Consider the following 19,459-nt stretch of genomic DNA (forward strand, 5'->3'; position numbering starts at 1 on the left):
ATTATTAGTATTCAAGAATCCCGATTACATGATGTTTCATCCATGTTTCCAAGCCTGCAGTAATCTGCATATTGATGGTATAGAGTACACATGTTAGGATGATGTTCCAACTATGGTTTAGTATACTTGTAATAATCAGTTTGTGAGGAAATTTATGGAACCTGATACTAGTCCATGTCATCGCATATACCTACGCTATGCATTTTTTTTTTATTTTATGTCAGGTTGATTGGCAATGTTCTCTCATCAGTCGCAGCCATCTAGTTGCATTCCACATTGTGTCGAGGGCACATGAATAGCGCTTTCTATGATATAGTTGATCATTTGCGTTGACTACAATCTGTAAAAGCTGTATTAATACACACTGTATACTTAGTGTGGTCGCGCCCCTTAAGTACCGCTCTAGAGTCTGACTTTAGCATTGATGTTGCAACAACCCTAGTGAGCGACCTACGTTTTAATCGGGCGCCAGCAAAAGTGGTTCTGTAGCAGTAGGTAGGCGTAGCCTTGACTGGATCCTCCGGTCAATAAGCGAGATTGGATTATAGTTGGCCTTGACTAGATCCTCCAGTCAATAAGTGAGATTGGATTATAGTTGAGAGTATCTATAGTTTGTTGATGCATGCTATTCATCAGTTTCTAGTTTGAGCATCTACAGTATAGAGGCATGGTAGCCGTAGATTTCTTTTTCAGCTTATATCAGTATATCTTGCTTTACCGTTAAGTTACAATTCTCTATTCTTGCCTCTAGTAGATCTAGTGGGTAGGAAGTTGACGTCCGTAACGGTACCCACTAGGAACTACTTATTTAATAAATTGTCACGCCCCGAGGTCCTTTTTGGTTTAAAAATCGATGCGCGGAAGTGCCCAATTTTTTTTTTTTTTGAAAGCCTTGACCCCAGAGGACGTCAGATCCGCCACAAATACAGGAAGCCACTGTTCACACGGACAGAGTCTCCCCTGTATATGCACAACGTAGCACAAATACAAGATACAACCACAATGTATAACCATACACATACAATCACCACATCATATATACCATTTTACACTTATCCAATCACCAGTTTATCATATTTTTATCATAAATCCAAAACTCCTTTTAAAACTATTTTCCACACGAAAACCTTTTCTTTTAAAAACACGCTACCACGCAGGGTAGAACATCATTTTCATCTCATAAGAAAACCATAAGTACTTTATTATTTTCACAAAACCATAAACATTCACTTGATTAAAACCACTGAACCATAAAGTGTCTAAGTTAGTAAACAGAAATAGTAAAGGTAGAGACTAAACCGATGGACCGAGTCGAAAGCTCTACGACCACTAATCACGCGCCTCACGTACCGTCCCGACTCGGACCAGCAATGTCACCTGAAAGAGGGGTGGGGGTGAGAATATGTACATATGTCTCCCCTCCCAGTGGGTACCGTAAGCCGACGAAGGCGGGGAGTACTCACCGGTACAGGAAGAGATAAACAAAGTCATGAGTAGATATCACAAGTACAGTAGCAATAAAACTGAAAGGAAGGTTGAACAGTACTAAAACATATAACTACCGCTACTGTAAAGTAGAACCAAATGCATACATGGATATCAAAGATGTGGTATCCCTGGTGTACAGCTGTTGAGGCTTGTCGACAGCTCTGGAGAGTGTCGGGACAAGTCCGAGTCGTGTTGGCGCGAAATAGACGCAAAACAGACTCAGCGGGGACGCGAGAGCAGGACTTAGCTTTGAATTGTAGATTTTCTGCTTGTTGTACCGATACAATTATCAAGGCATACCGGTACACTTTCTGTACCGGTACAACCAACAGCGGTGTACCGGTACACTTCACCAGGATTTTACGCAGCTGCTCTCGGGTTGCCATTTGTACCAGTACACGGGCAAAAATTACCCTACGCATAACTTGGAGCTTGCCGCGGTAATCTTTGCTTTGAAGTTGTGGCGGCATTACTTGTACGACGAGCACTGCGAGGTTTTCACCGATCATAAAAGTCTCAAATATCTGTTTACTCAGAGGGAGCTGAACCTTAGGTAGCGCCAGTGGTTGGAGTTACTGAAGGACAATGACGTTAGTATTCAGTATCATCCCGGCAAGGCGAATGTGGTAGCAGATGCGTTGAGCAGGAAGGCCGTGTAGAGCTTCGGTTTGATGATCACACAGCAGAGGCCGTTACTCGAGGAGCTGCAGTGGCTGAGACTCGAGATAGTGTCCCTTGGATCTACTGCGAGACTGAAGTCTTTAGTTTTGCAGCCCACTCTGTTGGATAGGATCCGAGAGAAACAGAGTGGAGATCCACACTTGTTGAGAATTTGAGAGCAGTTAGATAGGGGACAGGCTGAGGGCTTTATAGTAGACAGTTCGGGAGTACTACGGTACAGGGACCGACTGTGTGTGCCTATGGATTCAGAGATCCGAGCAGATATTTTGAGAGAGGCTCATTGTGCTCCTTATACGGTTCACCCTAGTGGAACCAAGATGTATAAGGATTTGAAAGCACAGTTCTGGTGGAACGGAATGAAGAGGGACATTGGCAGATTTGTGGCTCAGTGTCTAACTTGTCAACAGTTAAAGGCCAAGCATCAGATCCCTGCTGGCAAGTTTCAGAGTCTCTCAGTGCCCGAGTGGAAATAGGAGCAGATCATAATGGACTTCGTCGTGGGATTAATTACCGAGAGCACAGGGTGGTTTCGATGCTATTTGGGTGATAGTGGACAGACTGGCTAAGTCTGCTCACTTCCTACCAGTTCAGACCACTTGGTCCAGAGAGAGACTCGCACAGCTATACCTGAATGAGATTGTCAGGCTGCATGGTGTGCCGAGGTCGATTGTATCTGACTAAGACCCGAAGTTTGTTTCACACTTTTGAAGGAGTCTTCAGACAGCCTTGGGTACACAATTGCACTTCAGCATGGCGTTTCACCCACAGACAGATGGTCAGTCAGAGCGGACCATACAGACTCTAGAGGACATGCTAAGGGCATGCGTCCTGCACTTTGGTGGAGGGTGGCATCGACATTTGAAACTGGCTAAGTTTGCGTACAATAACAGCTATCAAACGAGCATCCAGATGGCTCCGTTTGAGGCGTTGTATGGACGCAGATGTCGATCCCCTTTGTTTTGGAGTGATGTGGGTGAGAAGAAGACGCTAGGACCTGAGATCTTACTAGAGGCTGAGGAAAATGTGAGAGTAGTTCGACGACACCTTTTGACAGCTCAGAGCCGCCAGAGGAGCTACGCCGATACCAGGAGACGAGACTTAGAGTTCTAGGTTGGAGATCATGTTTTTCTCAAAGTCTCGTCGTCCAGAGGGATTGGCAGATTCGGAGTGGGTGGAAAGCTCAGTCCATGTTTCGCTGGCCCTTTTGAGAAATTGGAACGAATTGGACCGGTTGCTTATAGGATTGCTCTACTTCCCCGACTAGCCGGTATCCACGATGTATTCCACGTCTCGGCTTTGAGGAGATATATTTTCGATCCTTCTTACGTGATCGACTTCACTCCATTAGAGATTGGCGAGGATCTGAGATATGAGGAAAGACCGTTGCAGATTCTTGCTCGGGAGATGAAAGAATTACACAACCGGATCATCCCATATGTAAAAGTACAGTGGAGTAATCACGAGGAGTAGGAGGCAAATTGGGAGCGAGAGACGGTGATGAGGGAGTCTTATCCCTACTTGTTTGATGCTTAGGGTTGAGGTACGTGTTAAGTTTCGAGGACGAAACTTTTTGTTAATGGGGGAGGATGTGGCATCCCTGGTGTACAGCTGTTGAGGCTTGTCAACAGCTCTGGAGAGTGTCGGGATAAGTCCGAGTCGTGTTGGCGCGAAATAGACGCAAAACAGATTTAGCGGGGACACGAGAGCAGGACTTAGCTTTGAAAATCTGTAAATTACAGATTTTCTGCTTGTTGTACCGGTACAACCATCAAGGCGTAACGGTACACTTTCTGTACCGGTACAACCAACAGGGGCGTACTGGTACACTTTGCCAGGATTTTGCGCAGCTGCTCTCGGGTTGCCATTTGTACCGGTACAACTGCTCTTGTACTGGTACACCAGGATAGGTGAAGGGCAGTTTGGTCTTTTCCTTCCTCGTTCGTGTCACCCACCTACTCCCTGCTATATACTTGTATAGGAGGAGCAGAGAGGGAGACTTTTGGGTTGTTCTTTTCCTCTCTCTCTCTAGCTTGGATCGTGAGCAAGGAGGAGCTCAGGTGGAGTTGGTTCGTCGTCGATGTCGTGCCGCGGTGCCGTTCGAGCGTATATTCGTCATCGTAGCATCGCGAGGAGGTCGGGCGAGGGTGCGATTCCGCCGTTCTCGACGTCGTGCCGGATTGGGATTAGCTATCGAGGTGGGTAAAGCGTCGGTTATCTTCTAAGTATATAGATTGTCGACATGTGTTGTTATATTGTTTCGTTGAGAGAAATTGCTCGATTCATGGATTTTGGCATGTTTAACTGTAGAATCTGGAGCTTAGTATTGCGACTAAGTATTTACACATGATGGACTTGGATATGACTTAGGAGAAAACCTGCGATTTGAACCTGTCACATGCTTAAACTATCTGATTTAGCTCTAGGAGTCGTTGTTATTTTGTATCGCCGCAGTATCGGCGTGGTGGATACCCCAGGTAGTTTAGATTTCAGTTACGCTCGCGCTGGAATGCCGAGTGTATTTTTACAGTAGCACTCAGACTGTTCCGGACTGTTGGGGGCCGTCGGGGTTGATGGTGGACCTCTATCGCCGTTTTGGCGTGAGATTGTGCTGAGAGCACATGACCTGTTGGTTGTTAGACCAGTTGGACCCTATTACTTGACTTCAGCTTGTGAGAGCCTGATTGAGCTCGACAGAGATACGCTGCATACTCGGTTGGGTAGCTCCCACGAGTGCCACTCCGGAGACGGGCATTGTGCTTTCGCGTTAGTGTCGTTCGTGCAGGTTGGACTTGCTCTCTACGGACCGCTTAGTGTGGAGGTAGCTGTATAGTCGCAATCGGGCAGGACACGTGTGTTCACAGTCCCAAGGACGGGTAGGCTTACTATAACACACTGGACCTGTGCAAATTGCGAGGTTTGAGTGATTGGATGTGTTTCGAGCTTCTCCACACTGGTGGAGGGTCGTAGAATGTTTTCCGACCTAAGAAGTTCGAAAACCTGTGTTCGGGACGAGTCTTGAGAGTTTTCACTCTCGGGGACCGGTCCCTGAAAGGAGAGACCGGTCCCCCAGTGAACAGTGCTGCGCAGCCGGCGAGGCAACCGGTCCCGCGCAGGGAGAGACCGGTTCCCGAACGTTGGTTTTTCGGGTTCGCAGCGAGAGACCGGTCCCTGCTGGGGAGAGACCGGTCCCTCTGGGCGAAAACTGCCCAGACCGGGCTGATGTAATATTTTTTTTTTGAGGGGCCTCTTGGGATTTTGTTGCAATAGATGGTCTATATGACCCATCCATCCTCCTTTCTCCTCATTTCCCTCCTCACACTCTCCCCACACCCTTGCTAGAGAGAGAAGAAGGAGAAGAAGAGGAAGGAGAAGAAGAGGAGAAGGATCTAGCTTGGGCTTGAAGCATTCCTTTGCCTTTCTTCCTCTTCCCACCTTGTTGGTGCTTGAAGGCTTGGACTTGGAGCTTGCAAAGGAGAAGATCTTCACCCTTGGAGCTTGGATTGGAGTTCTCTTGAGGTTGGTTGTTTGTTTCTTCCCTCTAGACCTAGCTTTGATGGATTTTAGGGGATGAAACCCTAGAATGGGAAATCTAGGGTTTATTTGGGGCTTTTTGATTGAAGGTTTTTTGGGCTAATCTAATGAGATTAGAACCTTGGTTTAGGTTGCTTTGGAAGGATCCTAGCTTTCTCTTGGAGCTTGAGAGAGAGATTCTACTCCTTAGGTGAGTTTTTGCCCTATTCTTGTGATTGTTAATGTTTGAGCCTAGAGTTGCTCGTAATGCTTGTGTATCTCTTCGCTGATCACTTTAGGGATTTTAGACTCTGTGAACTTCGTTCGGCCGAAACGAAGCCTTACGCGACGATTCGGCTTGGGTTTGACCTAGCTTTAATATGAGAAATTGATATATTATGGTGATAAATGTTCGTAAAATGGACAGCAGCATATTCCACTAATGTTATATTTTTTATTTTGGAAGGCTTAAGATGCCTATGTATACGATGTGTATGAAATTTTGCAGTTCCTTATGTAGTAGAGCATAAGTTATAAGGCTCTGCGCGCGATTTTGGCATCCTTTATGTGGGATTATGTTCTTGTGTGATAAATTGAGCTTGGATTCATGTATTGAACCTAGTTTAATTGAGCATGAAAGTAACAAAATTATGCCTTAAAAAGGCACCAACTGATGTCAATATGATTTAGAGAGCTAAATGTCATCAGAGCGCATTGAGCTCGGGACATGGTTGGAACTAGTTAATAAGAGCCTGAGGGGATTGGGAACATGTTGAACTTTAAATTGTTAAGTTTCAAGGGCACATAGGCATATAAATGTTGGGACTTCGACTTGTGATTAAAATAGTCTTTCGAGGATGCTATGGACATTATACCATGTTAGAGACATGGATGATTGCGATACTTGGAGCGGTTGACTAGCATTGACTTGCAATTGTGCTCATATCGAACTGCTTGTGGAGAGTCGGCTCCTACATAGCTGGCACTCGAGTTAGCTAACGCGACTTATTTTGTTCGTGCAGTATTGAGAAGCCTACGGGTCGAGTGGGACAGACACATTCCAGAGTAGGATGTTGTCTACCAAGGCCTTAGCACACAAGCCTGACTACTGTTGGTAGGTCCTTAATTGGAAATGGAAACGACACAGTGTGAGAATGAACTAAATCACTATAGAAAGGCTTAGTGTGGCATTAATCTTGACATTGCTCAATTACATAGCATTGGGGATATTAGTTATACTTGCCTGTTTCATTTCATTGTATCATCAGTACTATGGGTTGCGTTTGTAGAGCTTACTCCTTTTGTATTGACATATTGCATCGTGAGGTTTACTTGTTATGGCATATTAGTATGCATTGGACATATTATCTTATGATAGCGTAGATGTACATCACCATGACATCATGCTTACTCGAGACATAGTAGTATAGCATTTCATTTATGCTTTCTTTCAGCAGGTCTTACTCGCTCTTTATTGTTTATTATTATTGTCGTTACTTACCCTTTTCTTTTGGGGCCTAGTGGTGCATTGAGCTGACATCAGTAATTGCCCATTTGGAACTATAAATTATAATTCTCACGCCCTCTATTTTATGTTTTCTTTCAGAGCCTTCCACGCCGGGAGAGGCTAGGGACCGAGGGAAGGGCGTGGCTTCGAGCTAGCTCTTCAGCGAGTGACGAGTCGCTAGGTAATCTTCCTCTCTATGTTTTTATTTTGGAGAGGTTGAGAGCTGTACCAGTGTACTAGAGACCACCCCTTTTGTGTACCTTTATGGACAGACATTGTATATCTTTATGTTTCACTCTTTTCGCTTTAGTAAACCTCTTTTACTTTATTATAGACTATAGATCTATCCGTGCTCTGATATCTCTAGATGTAGATTACTTTTGATTTTATTTTCTGCTGTTGTTGTAGACGCCTTATATGTGCTGACATATGGCGGGTCTGGCCACGCTACCGGGTGGGCCTCTGCCGGTCCCGGGGCGTGACAAATTATTTTGGTATCAGAGTCTAGGGTTGAGTCTTAGAGGACCTAGGAAACCTTAGGCCGGTTGGATTATAGGAACTAGGCTCGTGCGAGACGAGGTCTATTGACTTGTGAGCAAAAGTATTTTGATTGGGTTTGGTGATAACTCTAAAAAGTTAGAGTTTGACCGGAGTGTATGGCTTCTAACTTCGCGGAGGGTACGTTGGCGGCCGACAACGTAACATCGGGAGTTAGTAGCGAAGGACACTTCCTTGCTTTCGCAAGATTTGGGTTTATCTATTTGAGCGGGGATTTGATAGCGCGGGTTACTAACTTGCGCTTTTATGTTCTGTATTGACGATGCCGATTACACGCTCCCAGTCTGCCGGGGCGGATGATGCGGCACACCCTGAGGATGCCGAGACCTCCGCTACTTTCGGATCTAGTGAGGTCCGTGATTTGAGGACCCAGCTTGCGGCCCTCACTGATCTGTTGGCGCAGCAGACGGCAGCGGCGCAGCGACAAGCTGAGGTGGCTCAGCGACAGGAGGCACGGATGAAGCATCTTGAGGACCTCCTACTTCAGCAGGCAGCAGCTTCGAGGGAAACCCAGGGTCCCACACTGCCAGCACCCGTGGTGGACGTCGCACCGAGAGCGCAGTCCCCCGCGCCCAGTTCTTCACGTGCGGCACCGGCGACCACACCTCGGGAGGAGGTGGCTGCGGTACCTCCAGTTCAGAGACCGGCCACGGAGGCAGCTTTCCCCGTAAGGGCCGAGGGAGCCGAGCGGGATCGGCTCATGGATCGCCTCAGTGAGTTTAGGAGGTGCAGCCCGAGGACGTTTGATGGCGAGAACGTTGACCACTGGATTGTTGAGAAGTGGTTGATGCACATGGAGAAGCTTTTTCGAGATACCTTTGTGGATGAGAGGGACAGAGTGTGGCTCGCCGCACACTTCTTGGACGGCGAGGCCTACCGTTGGTGGTTGGATATTCTGGACAACCCCAACACTGATTTGGCAGCGATCTCTTGGGCGAGGTTTAAGGAGATGCTTCTGCCGCACTACTTCCCGACCAGCGCCAAGAGGAAGATGGAGCAGGATTTGCACAGCTTGCGCCAGGACGAGCGGTCAGTGGCCAAGTACGAGAGGGAGTTTTCCCGGCTACTTCACTGTGTACCGTTTGTTGTGAGGGACGATGAGGACAAGGCCCGCATTTTTTAGCGTGGATTGCGGCCTTCGATCTTCCGGTTGGTGCAGTCCTCCAACCTCCAAACCTACCGAGAGGTTGTCGACCGTGCACTCCTTGTGGAGGCTGGAGCGGCAGACCTTCAGGAGTGATGCGAGGCCCTAGACAAGGGCAAGGGAAAGAGGCCCGCGGCTGAGGGTGTGAGCCAGACGCACTCACGGAGGCCGCCGAGGCATCCAAGGAGCCGGAGCCAGTCGCGAAGACGTGGCTAGTCTACTCAGCGAGGAGGACCCGATAGTCGCCAGGCTCCCTGCTGCGTGATCTATGGCGGTCCTCACTACCCGCGGCAGTGTTCACACAGCCGGGGCAGGTGCTTCTTGTGTGGCCAAGAGGGCCACTTTCAGTCGGACTGCCCGAGAGGTTCAGCGCCAGCGCTATCTTCGGCATCCGCACCAGCGTCGCCAGGTCCCAGTCAGGGGATATCTTCTGCGCATCACCTGGCAGGACGGCCGCCAGTTCAGCGGCAGGGGGACGGGTCACGACAGGCCCCGAGTGGGCCCATGTATGCGGCCCAGACTGAGGAGGCGGCAGCAGCCGAGAATGTGGTCGCATGTATCATTTTACTTTATGGTATTCGAGTTAGAGCCTTATTTGATACCGGTGCATCGCATTCATTTATATACCGGCTGTTTGCCGAGTTGCATGGCATCCCACTTGTATCCTTGTTGCATCCAGGACGAGTTGTTGTACCCGATCATTCTTTGGACATTCGGGAGTTTTGCCCTAGTTGCCCTGTTCGGGTTGGAGATTGGATCATGCCCGTAGACCTTTTAGTGGTGCATAAACTCGGGGAGTTTGATGTTGTCTTGGGCATGGACTGGTTGACTAAGTACTGTGCCACTATCGATTGCAAGGATCGAACGGTGACTTTTAGAGAGCCGGGGTAGGCTGAGGTTGTGTACCGAGGATGCCAGAGTTCGCTTTTTGCGATGACGATTAGCTCTTCTCGAGCTCGGCAGTTGATTAGTAGAGGCTACGTAGCCCTTTTGGTTACTGTTGTGTTGAGGGGTGATGATGATGCCCCCAAGATTGAGGACATCCCCGTAGTACGGGAGTTTGGAGATGTGTTTCCAGCTGAGCTTCCAGGCATGCCACCTGATAGGGAGATTGAGTTTGTGGTAGATCTCGTTCCCGGGACTACCCCGATCTCAAAAGCACCCTATAGGATGGCACCAGCATAATTGAAGGAGCTGAAGGCATAGTTACAGGATCTTTTGGACAAGGATTTTGTGCGACCGAGTGTGTCACCTTGGGGAGCACCGATCCTATTTGTCAAGAAAAAGGATGGATCGCTTCGCTTGTGCGTGGATTATCGTAAACTCAATAAAGTCACGATTAAGAACAAGTATCCATTACCGAGGATTGATGATCTATTTGATCAGCTCCAGGAATCTTGTGTATATTCCAAGATTGACTTGCAGTTGGGATATCACCAGTTGAAGATCAAGCCTGAGGATGTGTCAAAGACGGCTTTTAGAACACGGTATCGGCATTACGAGTTTACCGTTATGCCGTTTGGGCTTACTAATGCCCCGGCCGCCTTTATGGATTTAATGAACCGTGTTTTCAAGCCTTATTTAGACAGGTTTGTCGTGGTGTTCATCGACGACATTTTGGTCTATTCCAGAAGTGATGCGGATCACGAGGAACACTTGAGACTTGTACTTCAAGTGCTTCGCGAAAAGCTCTATGCCAAGTTGAAAAAGTGTGAATTTTGGCTTAGAGAAGTGGCGTTTTTAGGTCATTTGATTTCAGGATCGGGGATAACTGTAGATCCAAGAAAAATTGAAGCTATCAAGGATTGGCCGAGGCCGACGAGCGTGACCGAAATACGGAGCTTTATTGGTTTGGCCGGCTACTACCGACGTCGAGGGATTTGCAAAGTTATCTACTCCCGTCATGAGGCTCACGCATAAAGGGACTAAGTTCATTTGGAATGACGCGTGTGAAAGGAGCTTCCAAGAGTTGAAGCAGAGATTGACGACCGCCCCGATCCTTACCTTGCCGACTGCTGGAGCAGGGTATGTGATTTATAGTGATGCTTCCTTTAATGGATTGGGCTGTGTTCTGATGCAGGATGGGAAAGTGATCGCGTATGCGTCTCGCCAACTAAAGGATTATGAAAGGAATTATCCTACTCACAACTTGGAGTTGGCGGCCGTAGTCTTTGCTTTGAAGCTATGGCGCCACTATCTTTATGGCGAGCGGTGTGAAGTATATACGGATCACAAGAGCTTAAAGTATTTATTCACTCAGAAGGAGTTAAACTTGAGGCAGCGCAGATGGTTGGAGCTGCTCAAGGATTATGACTTGACTATTCTTTACCACCCTGGCAAGGCTAACGTGGTGGCGGATGCGCTAAGTAGAAAATCGACGAAAAACTTAGCGATGCTTATGGTTACTCAACAGCCGTTGATCGAGCAGATGAAGCGGTTGGAGTTGGAGGTGGTGGGTCCTGATACACCCTTGAGATTGATGACCTTGGTGGTGCAACCTACACTTGTGGAAAGGGTTAAAGAAAAGCAAGCTTCCGACTCGGAGTTGCAAAGGATTCAAACTAAGATGGTTAATGGTTGCACTGGTGATTTCACTACGGACAGTGATGGATTGATGCGTTTTCGCAGACGACTTTGTGTACCGGCGGACTTGGGCGTTAAAGAGGATATTCTTCAAGAAGCGCACCGAGCACCGTATGCTATACATCCGGGAGGCACCAAGATGTACAAGGACTTGAAGTTGCTTTATTGGTGGCCCGGGATGAAGAAGGATGTTGGTGAGTTTGTTGCCAGATGCTTAACTTGCCAACAGGTGAAAGCTGAGCACCAAGTTCCTGCGGGAAAGTTGCAGAGTTTGCCTATTCCCGTGTGGAAATGGGAAAAGATCACCATGGATTTTGTAATGGGATTGCCTCGCTCACAGGCTGGGCATGATGCTATTTGGGTGATCGTGGATAGATTGACGAAATCAGCACATTTCATACCTATCCACACTACTTGGACTGATGAGAGACTCGCACAGGTTTATTTGGATGAGATTGTACGATTGCACGGGGTACCTACTTCAATAGTATCGGATCGAGACCCCCGTTTTGTATCCTATTTTTGGAGGAGCCTACAGGACGCTTTTGGTATGCGCTTGGATTTCAGCACTGCTTTCCACCCCCAGAGTTACGGGCAGTCGGAGCGTACTATACAGACACTCGAGGACATGCTTCGGGCCTGCATGATTGACTTCCAGGGAGGATGGTCGCAGCATCTACCGATGGCAGAGTTTGCTTATAACAATAGTTATCAAGCAAGCATCAAGATGGCACCGTTCGAGGCACTCTATGGACGGAAATGTAGATCGCCACTTCATTAGAGTGAAGTTGGCGAGAGATTGGCTTTAGGCCCAGATGTGTTCCAGGAAGCAGAAGACAAGGTTCGCATTGCTCGGGAGCGACTGTTGACAGCCCAGAGTAGGCAGAAGAGTTATGCTGATCGGCGTCGACAAGACTTGGAATTTCAGATTGGAGATCATGTCTTCTTGAAAGTCTCGCCGACTCGAGGGATTAAGAGGTTTGGAATCCGGGGTAAGTTGAGCCCCCGATTCATTGGACCGTATGAGGTTTTGGAACGTGTAGGCCCGGTGGCGTATCGACTCGCTCTACCGCCAAACCTATCGGGTGTACACAATGTGTTTCATGTATCGGTCCTTCGAAAATACATCCACGATCCGGCTCACGTGCTGGACGTCACGCCTATGGAGCTGAGGGATGATTTGAGCTTCGAGGAGCAGCCGTTGAGGATTTTAGCTCGCGAGGTGAAAAGATTGCGGAACCGTGAGATTCCCTACGTGAAGGTGCTTTGGAGCAACCACGACGAGCGCGAGGCCACTTGGGAGCTGGAGAGCGCATTGAGGGAGCGCTATCCCTATCTTTTTCAGATGGAGACTTGAGGTACTTTGCTTTTCGAGTTTCGCGGACGAAACTCCTTTTTAGGAGGGGTAAATGTAACACACTGGACCTTTGCAAATTGCGAGGTTCGAGTGATTGGATGTGTTTCGAGCTTCTCCACACTTGGTGGAGGGTCGTAGAATGTTTTCCAACCTAAGAAGTTCGAAAACTTAAGTTCGAGACGAGTCCTGAGAGTTTTCACTCTCGGGGACCGGTCCCTGAAAGGAGAGACCGGTCCTCCAGTGAACAGTGCTGCGCAACCGGCGAGGCAACCAGTCCAGCGCAGGGAGAGACCGGTTCCCGAACGTTGGTTTTTCGGGTTTGCAGCGAGAGACCGGTCCCTGCTGGGGAGAGACCGATCCCTCTGGGCGAAAACTGCCCAGACCGGGCTAATGTAATATTGTTTTTTTTTGAGGGGCCGCTTGGAATTTTGTTGCAATAGATGGTCTATATGACCCATCCACCCTCCCTTCTCCTCATTTCCCTCCTCATACTCTCCCCACACCCTTGCTAGAGAGAGAAGAAGGAGAAGAAGAGGAAGGAGAAGAAGAGGAGAAGGATCTAGCTTGGGCTTGAAGCATTCCTTTGCCTTTCTTCCTCTTCCCACCTTGTTGGTGCTTGAAGGCTTGGACTTGGAGCTTGCAAAGGAGAAGATCTTCACCCTTGGAGCTTGGATTGGAGTTCTCTTGAGGTTGGTTGTTTGTTTCTTCCCTCTAGACCTAGCTTTGATGGATTTTAGGGGATGAAATCCTAGAATGGGAAATCTAGGGTTTATTTGGGGCTTTTTGATTGAAGGCTTTTTGGGCTAATCTAATGAGATTAGAACCTTGGTTTAGGTTGCTTTGGAAAGATCCTAGCCTTCTTTTCGAGCTTGAGAGAGAGATTCTACTCCTTAGGTGAGTTTTAGCCCTATTCTTGTGATTGTTAATGTTTGAGCCTAGAGTTGCTCGTAATGCTTGTGTATCTCTTCGCTGATCACTTTTAGGGTATTTTGAGACTCGTGGACAACTTCGTTCGGCGAAATGAAGCCTTACACGACGGTTCGGTGGGTTTGACCTAGCCTTTAATATGAGAAATTCTCATATATGGTGATAAATGCTTCGTAAATTGGAAAAGCATGCATATTCACACTAAATGTATTTATTATGATTTTTGGAAGGCTTAAGATGCCTATGTTACATGTGATGAAATTTTGAGTCTCCTTGTAGTAGAGCATAGCATATAAGGCTCATGCGAGATTTTTGGCATTCTTATGTGGAATTATGTTCCTTGTGGTATAAATGAGCTTGGATTCATGTATCCGAACCTAAGTTTAATTGAGACATGAAAGATAACAAAATTTGCTATAAAGAGGCACCGAACTTGAATGTCATATGATTTAGAGAGCTAATGTCATCAAGCGGCATTGAGCTCGGGACATGGTTGAACCTAGTAAATAGGGCCATTGAGGGATTGGAAACATGTTGAACATTAAATTGTCTAGGTGTCATCAAGGGGCACTAGGCGTAATAAATGTTGGAACTTCACTTTGTGACTTAGAATTAGATCTTCGGGATGCTAATGACTATACCATGTTAGAGACATGATGATTGGATACTTGAGACGTTGACTACGTTTGCTTGCCATTTGTGCTCATTTGCACATGCTTGTGAGGGTCGCTCCCTACAAGCCGGCACTCCGGAGTTAGCCTACGCAACTTATGCTCGCTCGTGCGGTATTGAGAAGCCTATGGGGTCGAGTAGGACCGACACATTCCAAGAGTAGGGATGTTGGGCTACCACAGGCACTTAGGCGGCACAAGCTAGACTACCTTTGGTAGGTCCTTAATTGGAAATGGAAATCGACACAGTGTTGAGAATGACTAATCACTACTAGATAGGCTTAGTAGTTGGATTACTTGACATGCTCATGACATAGCATTGGGATATAGTATACTTGCCTGTTTCATTCATTGCATCATTGTAGCATACCGGATTTTCTTATTAAAAGTGAATATAAATAAAAATAGTGTGAGATACTATTTTTATTGGACTTAGACAAGTAAATTATACGTCAGGATTGACTCGTGCGGAAATCGGAGTGAAAATAGAAGATTGAGAATTTTCTGTGTGAGACCGGGCTGATATTTTAGCAGAAAATGCACGGTGTCAGAAAATTCCGAAAATTTGAGAATACGTTAGGATTATTTTTATGAGGCTAGATTTAAAGTTTCATGCCATTCTGACACCCGGAAGGTGGAAAACAAAATCCGATAGTTATCTGATAAAGATTACAGTTCGGTACAGCTTTCGGTGACCAAACGGGGTCGAAACTGAAAGATTAAAATTTCTTTCGTTAAGTAAGGTTAAACTGATCGTGACTGTCAAGTTTGAGCTCAATCGGACGTTCTGAAGGGCAGACGAAAAATATCTGTACCTGAGCCACAATCTGATGTGAATAGTATTTTGGGAGTATATATATGTGAACTTACACTCTTTTTCTCATTTGTGCCCAACCCGAGAGAGACTTGGAGAGCAAGTTTCTTTTCTCCTTTTCTCTCTTTCTCTCTAGTTCTCACCCCTCACTCCTTTTTTCTTCTAATCTCTCCACAAAAGAGGATTAATTGGAGAAGAAGTTGGAGTAGAATCCTTGAAAGTTGGAGAATAGCTTGGAGCTCAAGCTTTCATCTTCTTCCTCTCTATTAGAGAAAGCTTTGGTAGTAACTATGGTAGATTGCTAAGGAATGATTCGTATGCTCTAGGAATAGGTTTAGAGAACTCCCTAGATGCTAATAACATGTTAATTGCATGAATCAAGTTCCAATTTGGTGATTTCTTGCAATAGTAGCATGTTAAGGCTCAAATTGGGGTTTTGCATTATGTAGAGGTTTGATCTAAATTGAGCATGTATAAACCTAATTGCTAGGTTTTCTGACGCGTTGGTGAAGTCGGCTCGGCGATACGACGAGGCTACACGAAGATATTGAAGAAAAGACCGATTTCGGTACAGATTGTCGCAGCTTGCGGCGTAAGCTTCCAAAAATCACGAAACCCGAATCGTAGTATCGTGACATCACCTAAGGTCTTGGAGCTAAGAGAGTCGGGGGCACGAAGGGTGGTGTGGAGCTCTTGGTGGGTTTGACCTAGCTACAAATGAGAAAATCTCATTTACGTGGATTTAAGTATCGTAAAATGGAAAATCACGTATTTTCATGAAAGATGCATTATTTGTGAATTTTAGAATGCTTGAAATGCTTATGTTATATACAATGCATTTTCGGACCTCTATGTAGTAGAGAGTTTGCATGTGAGACTTATGCATGGGTTTAGCATTCTAATTGGGACTTGAAATCATGCTCCATATAGTAAACATGACAAATGTAATATCCCTTGGACATAAATCTCATTTGGACATAAGAGAATACATAAGGCCATAAAATGGCTTTGGATTTGAATAACTTGTGAGTTAGGGAGCTAATGTAGTAATGCGACATCAGGCTTGAGCTATGAATGAGTCTAGCAAAGTAATGCCATAGAGAGGCATTAGACTTGAATGATATGTGAATTGTATGTGCATGTTAATATTATGAGAATTATGCTAAGTTGGTAGTTGCATTGGAAAATGTATGCATGTAGCATTATGAGAACTATGCTATGTTGATAGTTGCATACGGACACATTGAAACTATATATTAGTAGATAGATGCATGTTAATATTTATATACATTGTGGAATACCTGCTAGGTACATATTAGCAATGTGAGATCATGCTAGAGAGCATGCGTATTAACCTATTATTGATAGGGTAAGCTAATGTCATAAAGAGGCATTGGGCTTGGAATTGGTATATTAAGCTAATGTCATAAAGCGACATTGAGTTTGGAACATGTTTGAACCTAGTAAATAGTGCCATAAAGAGGCATGAAAATTGGAATATGCTTGGATATAGTAATGTTCTAGTGTCCTAAAGAGGCACTAGACTTAGTGAATGTTGGAACTTCACTTTGAGACATAGACTAGACCCTTGGGATTACTAGTGGCTATTCTATGTTAGAGACATGATGACGAGATCCGTGACATGATGACTATGGTTACTTGCCATTTGTGCTCATTCGCACATGCTTGTGAGGGTCGCTCCCTACAAGACGGCACTCCGGAGTTGGCCTTTTGCGACACAGTTCGCGCGTGCTGGATTGAGACGCCTGTAGGGTCGCGTGGGACAGTCTCATTCCAGAGTGGGATGACGAGCTACCACGGGCAGCTAGGTGGCGAGGCGCCTGTAGGGTCGCATGGGACAGTCTCATTCCTCGAGGGGGAATGTTGGAGCTACCACTGGCAGCTAGGCGGCACAAGTTGGACTACACATGTGTAGGTCCTGGATGAGATTGAATGATGAACCTTAATCAATTAAATGACAATCACTACTTGATAGTATATCGTAGTTGGATTTAGCTGACATTGGGATTTGTGGTACCCTTAGTTCCTCTGATAGTACATACTAGATATGTATTGAATTTGGGGACATATTGTATACTTGATAGTATTACTTGTTACATCACAGCTTACTTGGTAGCCATGATAGAGCATACTTGTTATGTATCGGCATATTGGATTCATGACAGAGTAGATGTACTCCATGTTCATACCATATATACTTCACTACAAAAGAATTGGATTTTAGCGACACATTTTTGGGACACTTTTGTATAAGTGTCCCATTTATGTATAATTTTTATTTTTAAAAACAAATCTCCTAATTAAAGCACGAAACAGATCGCATCCAACTCCACTTAGCCCAATTACCCAAAACAAATTTATAATGTTCAAAAACTCCTATATTAGAAAACAACGAGCAAGGCCTAAGTACAAAGCCCAAATAAAAAAAAAAAAGGAAAAAAAATCTGATCTCCCTGCTCCTTGGTCGTATCCTCTTCTCCCCTCGCTCAAACCCCTCGCTCTCCTCCTCCTCCTCCTCCTCCGCGGCCGCAACCCATGAGCTAGGGTTCCGGCGGCCGGAGTTCGGCCGCGAGGATCTCGCGTGGACCATCACCGGAGGAGTAAGCGCCAAACGTCGAGGCGACGGCGGTGGTGGGGAAGCAGGAGTCCGGTGACCTGGTTGTGCTCGCGGCGGCGTCGAAGGCGTGGAAGAGGTAGACGGAGAAGAAGGTGAGCTCAATCGATCGATTATCCCATATATTAATCTCTTGTCAGAATCTCTTGTTCATGAGGATTTAGAGTGTAATCTCTTGTTAGAATCTCTTGGTACAGCACTCCCCCTTGTTTCTAGTTAGTTTGCATTATAAATAATACTCCCCTATTTTGACATGTTTGAGATCTTTGCTGCTTAAATCTGCTTTGGGATTTTCATGCCCAATTTAATCCGATGTCTAGATTTTGTTTTAAGATTCGGGCTCTTTGAGAATCTAAATTTCGTAAAAGTTGTCGAAGGATTGCTGCGGTGCAAGTCCTGGAACCCCTATCTGTTCTGCAACATTGATGATGCTCTATTTGATGAATGGATAAGAGCTCTCAAGTATGACAATTTGTACCCTACATACAGGTCAGTTTTCAAGTGGAACCAAGGGCCAGTTTTCTCTTTCCAAATCCTATAGTCTAAGTTGAATTAAGAATCTTCCTTTTTCCATAATTATATCTAAACATTCTTTTTATTATCTATTTATTCTTGATTAGGTGTTCCTGGCAACTGATATAGATGGAATGCCGATTATTTGCTTTCTATTTAGTGAGCAAAGGATATTGCTTGCTGTCAGGCTTCAAATTGATGAAGCTAATGATGATGTTCTTATTGACATTAAACCTCATATGAGTTGGAGTATACCTACAATTGCTGTTGCATCCGTCGTAGTGACGCGGCCTGACGCGGCCAAGGTGGTGAGACTTTAAATTTATGCTTTTCAGTGACAAATGTTGTTGTTACCTTTTGCGGATATTGTCGTCTTGGATTCAGAAAATTGTCTTCTTCTTTATGTAAGACTAACTTTATTGAATGTGTAATTTATATGTTTTCTTTTACATTAACAGATTACATAAATGGGCATTTTCCTCCTCTGATATGTAGAGATAAAAGTCTTGTTGTAAGCTTGGCCAGGAAAATAGTTTCTTTCTATAGTTTGCTATTAGGTGCAGAAAGGACAGGCAGGAAGCTTTCCACCGGAGTATATTGTGAAGTTGCTAATGGATCAGTTAGAACTGTGGGGGAACTTACTGTCTTAGCTATGGTTGGTGAGAGATTTGGGCGACAATATTTGGACTTACTGCCTGTTGGCGTATCACTCCCTCTGCGTCACATGAGTTTGTCCTTTGCTATTGTTTTTTTCCCCTCCACCTGATGCTGTTTTCCATGTATTTATGTGTATGTATAAACTGTTTTCTTGCATTCTTAAATATGCTGAGGTGAGATTAGATGGTTTGTTTAGTATATGATACATGATACTTCAACACCATATATGACAGTTGTCAGATACTGCATGGATATGCATTGTGAAAGCAAATATAGTTTGGATATGATACTTCTTTGATAGTTAGTGTGGAATTTCGATAGTTATTACTAATAAGAGTCTTAGATAATTCAGATTAAAGGCTATTTTTTTACTATGTCTAGTTTTTGTTTTATGTTTAAATTGGAGGCGTTTGC

General features: G+C 45.5%; 1 protein-coding gene across 1 annotated transcript in view; it reads left to right on the top strand.

Annotated features, from left to right (window-relative positions):
• The window catches only part of LOC109705664 (anaphase-promoting complex subunit 1-like), a 29,991-nt gene that overhangs the window by 7,930 nt on the left and 2,602 nt on the right, over nucleotides 1-19,459 (top strand). The window contains exons 2-4 of the mRNA XM_020226416.1: nucleotides 18,196-18,392; nucleotides 18,496-18,637; nucleotides 18,847-19,112. Of these exons, the coding sequence (XP_020082005.1) occupies nucleotides 18,196-18,392; nucleotides 18,496-18,637; nucleotides 18,847-19,112 (605 nt within the window). The remainder of the gene's footprint in view (nucleotides 1-18,195; nucleotides 18,393-18,495; nucleotides 18,638-18,846; nucleotides 19,113-19,459) is intronic.

This window comes from Ananas comosus, unplaced genomic scaffold (assembly GCF_001540865.1).
Source record: "Ananas comosus cultivar F153 unplaced genomic scaffold, ASM154086v1, whole genome shotgun sequence".
Classification (NCBI taxonomy): domain Eukaryota; kingdom Viridiplantae; phylum Streptophyta; class Magnoliopsida; order Poales; family Bromeliaceae; genus Ananas; species Ananas comosus.